At 47.8% G+C, this 1,162-nt stretch overlaps 1 protein-coding gene across 2 annotated transcripts in view; it reads right to left on the reverse strand.

The window, feature by feature from the left end:
* The window catches only part of LOC100943721 (glutathione S-transferase Mu 1), a 34,281-nt gene that overhangs the window by 21,550 nt on the left and 11,569 nt on the right, over positions 1-1,162 (reverse strand). The window contains exon 5 of one of the 2 annotated variants that reach the window (XM_012801689.2): positions 945-1,045. The exons of the other annotated variant lie outside the window; for it this stretch is intronic. Within the exon in view, the coding sequence (XP_012657143.1) occupies positions 945-1,045 (101 nt within the window). The remainder of the gene's footprint in view (positions 1-944; positions 1,046-1,162) is intronic. 2 annotated transcript variants of the gene reach the window in all.

Genomic DNA, 1,162 nt, shown 5'->3' on the forward strand with positions numbered 1-1,162 from the left:
TGGGCAGCAGACCCTGTCTGAGGTGATGGGAAAGCAGAAAGGATTAAGACTGCCCCTGAATCTGTCAGCACTGATCTCTAAACAAGCTCCTCTGGATCAGTCCCCTGAATCCCTTGCAGGTTCTACACTGAGCTGTGAATCAGAATGACAACAGTAAAGAATGAAAAGAGCTCAGGGAAAGAAGTCGAAAGTTCTACCTACTGGGGTAGCAGAAGAATGCAATAGACAGTTCAGTAGTTTTTGAAAGATGAGGAAAATTTCAGATTGAGAAGAAGGTGGAGGTACAAGGTCCCTCAGGTGACCCTGAGCTTCCTGTTAAGAAAATGCAGTGGACGGCGCCTGTGGCTCAAAGGAGCAGGGCCCCGGGCCCATATACTGGAGGTGGCAGGTTTAAACACAGCCCTGGCCAAAAACATAAGAAAGAAAGAAAAGAAAGAAAAGAAAAGAAAAGAAGAAAAGAAAAGAAAAGAAAAGAAAAAGAAAAAGAAAAAGAAAAAGCAGTGATCCCTGAGCATGTCAAGACATTACTTGGGAGACACTTGGAACAGAAATCTGAATATGAGGGTACCATGACATGCCCCCATCGTGTACTTGTATTCCTCTTAGTTTGAATCAGTGTGATCCAGAAGCAGGTGCATGGGGTGAACCACGTGGGAGAGAAGGCCCACAGCGGGTCTCAGCGGTCAGGGATGGAGGGGATTCTGAAAGTAAACAGTACTGCCTAGAAACTGAATTTCCGACTCAGGCAGTTGGTACTCCACGCTAAGATTGGCGGAAACTGAATAAACGGTTCTATTTGACATAGTCTGGGAGCTTTGGTAGTATACGAAATAGCTTGGCGAATAAGCAGCAATAATGGAAAACAGATCCAGGAGAAATGAATATGGAAGAGCCCTGGCTCCTGATCCAAACTCTGCCTCACCCAGAGAGTAGAGGAGACTCACAAAGTCAGGGCTGTAGCAGACTCTGGCCAGTTGCATGCGGGTGTCCATAGTCTGGTTTTCCAAAATGTCCACACGAATCTTCTCCTCTTCTGTCTCTCCACCTGGCACCCACACAACAGAAAATCCCCATCAGCATCCACCCAAGACAAGCCTGGGGGAATGGCCACTGCCCCACCCCCTGCAGCCAGCCCCACTCACACAGATTGTGCTTGCGGGCA

This window comes from Otolemur garnettii, unplaced genomic scaffold, assembly GCF_000181295.1.
Source record: "Otolemur garnettii isolate 467f Iridium unplaced genomic scaffold, OtoGar3 scaffold00010, whole genome shotgun sequence".
NCBI classification, from domain to species: domain Eukaryota; kingdom Metazoa; phylum Chordata; class Mammalia; order Primates; family Galagidae; genus Otolemur; species Otolemur garnettii.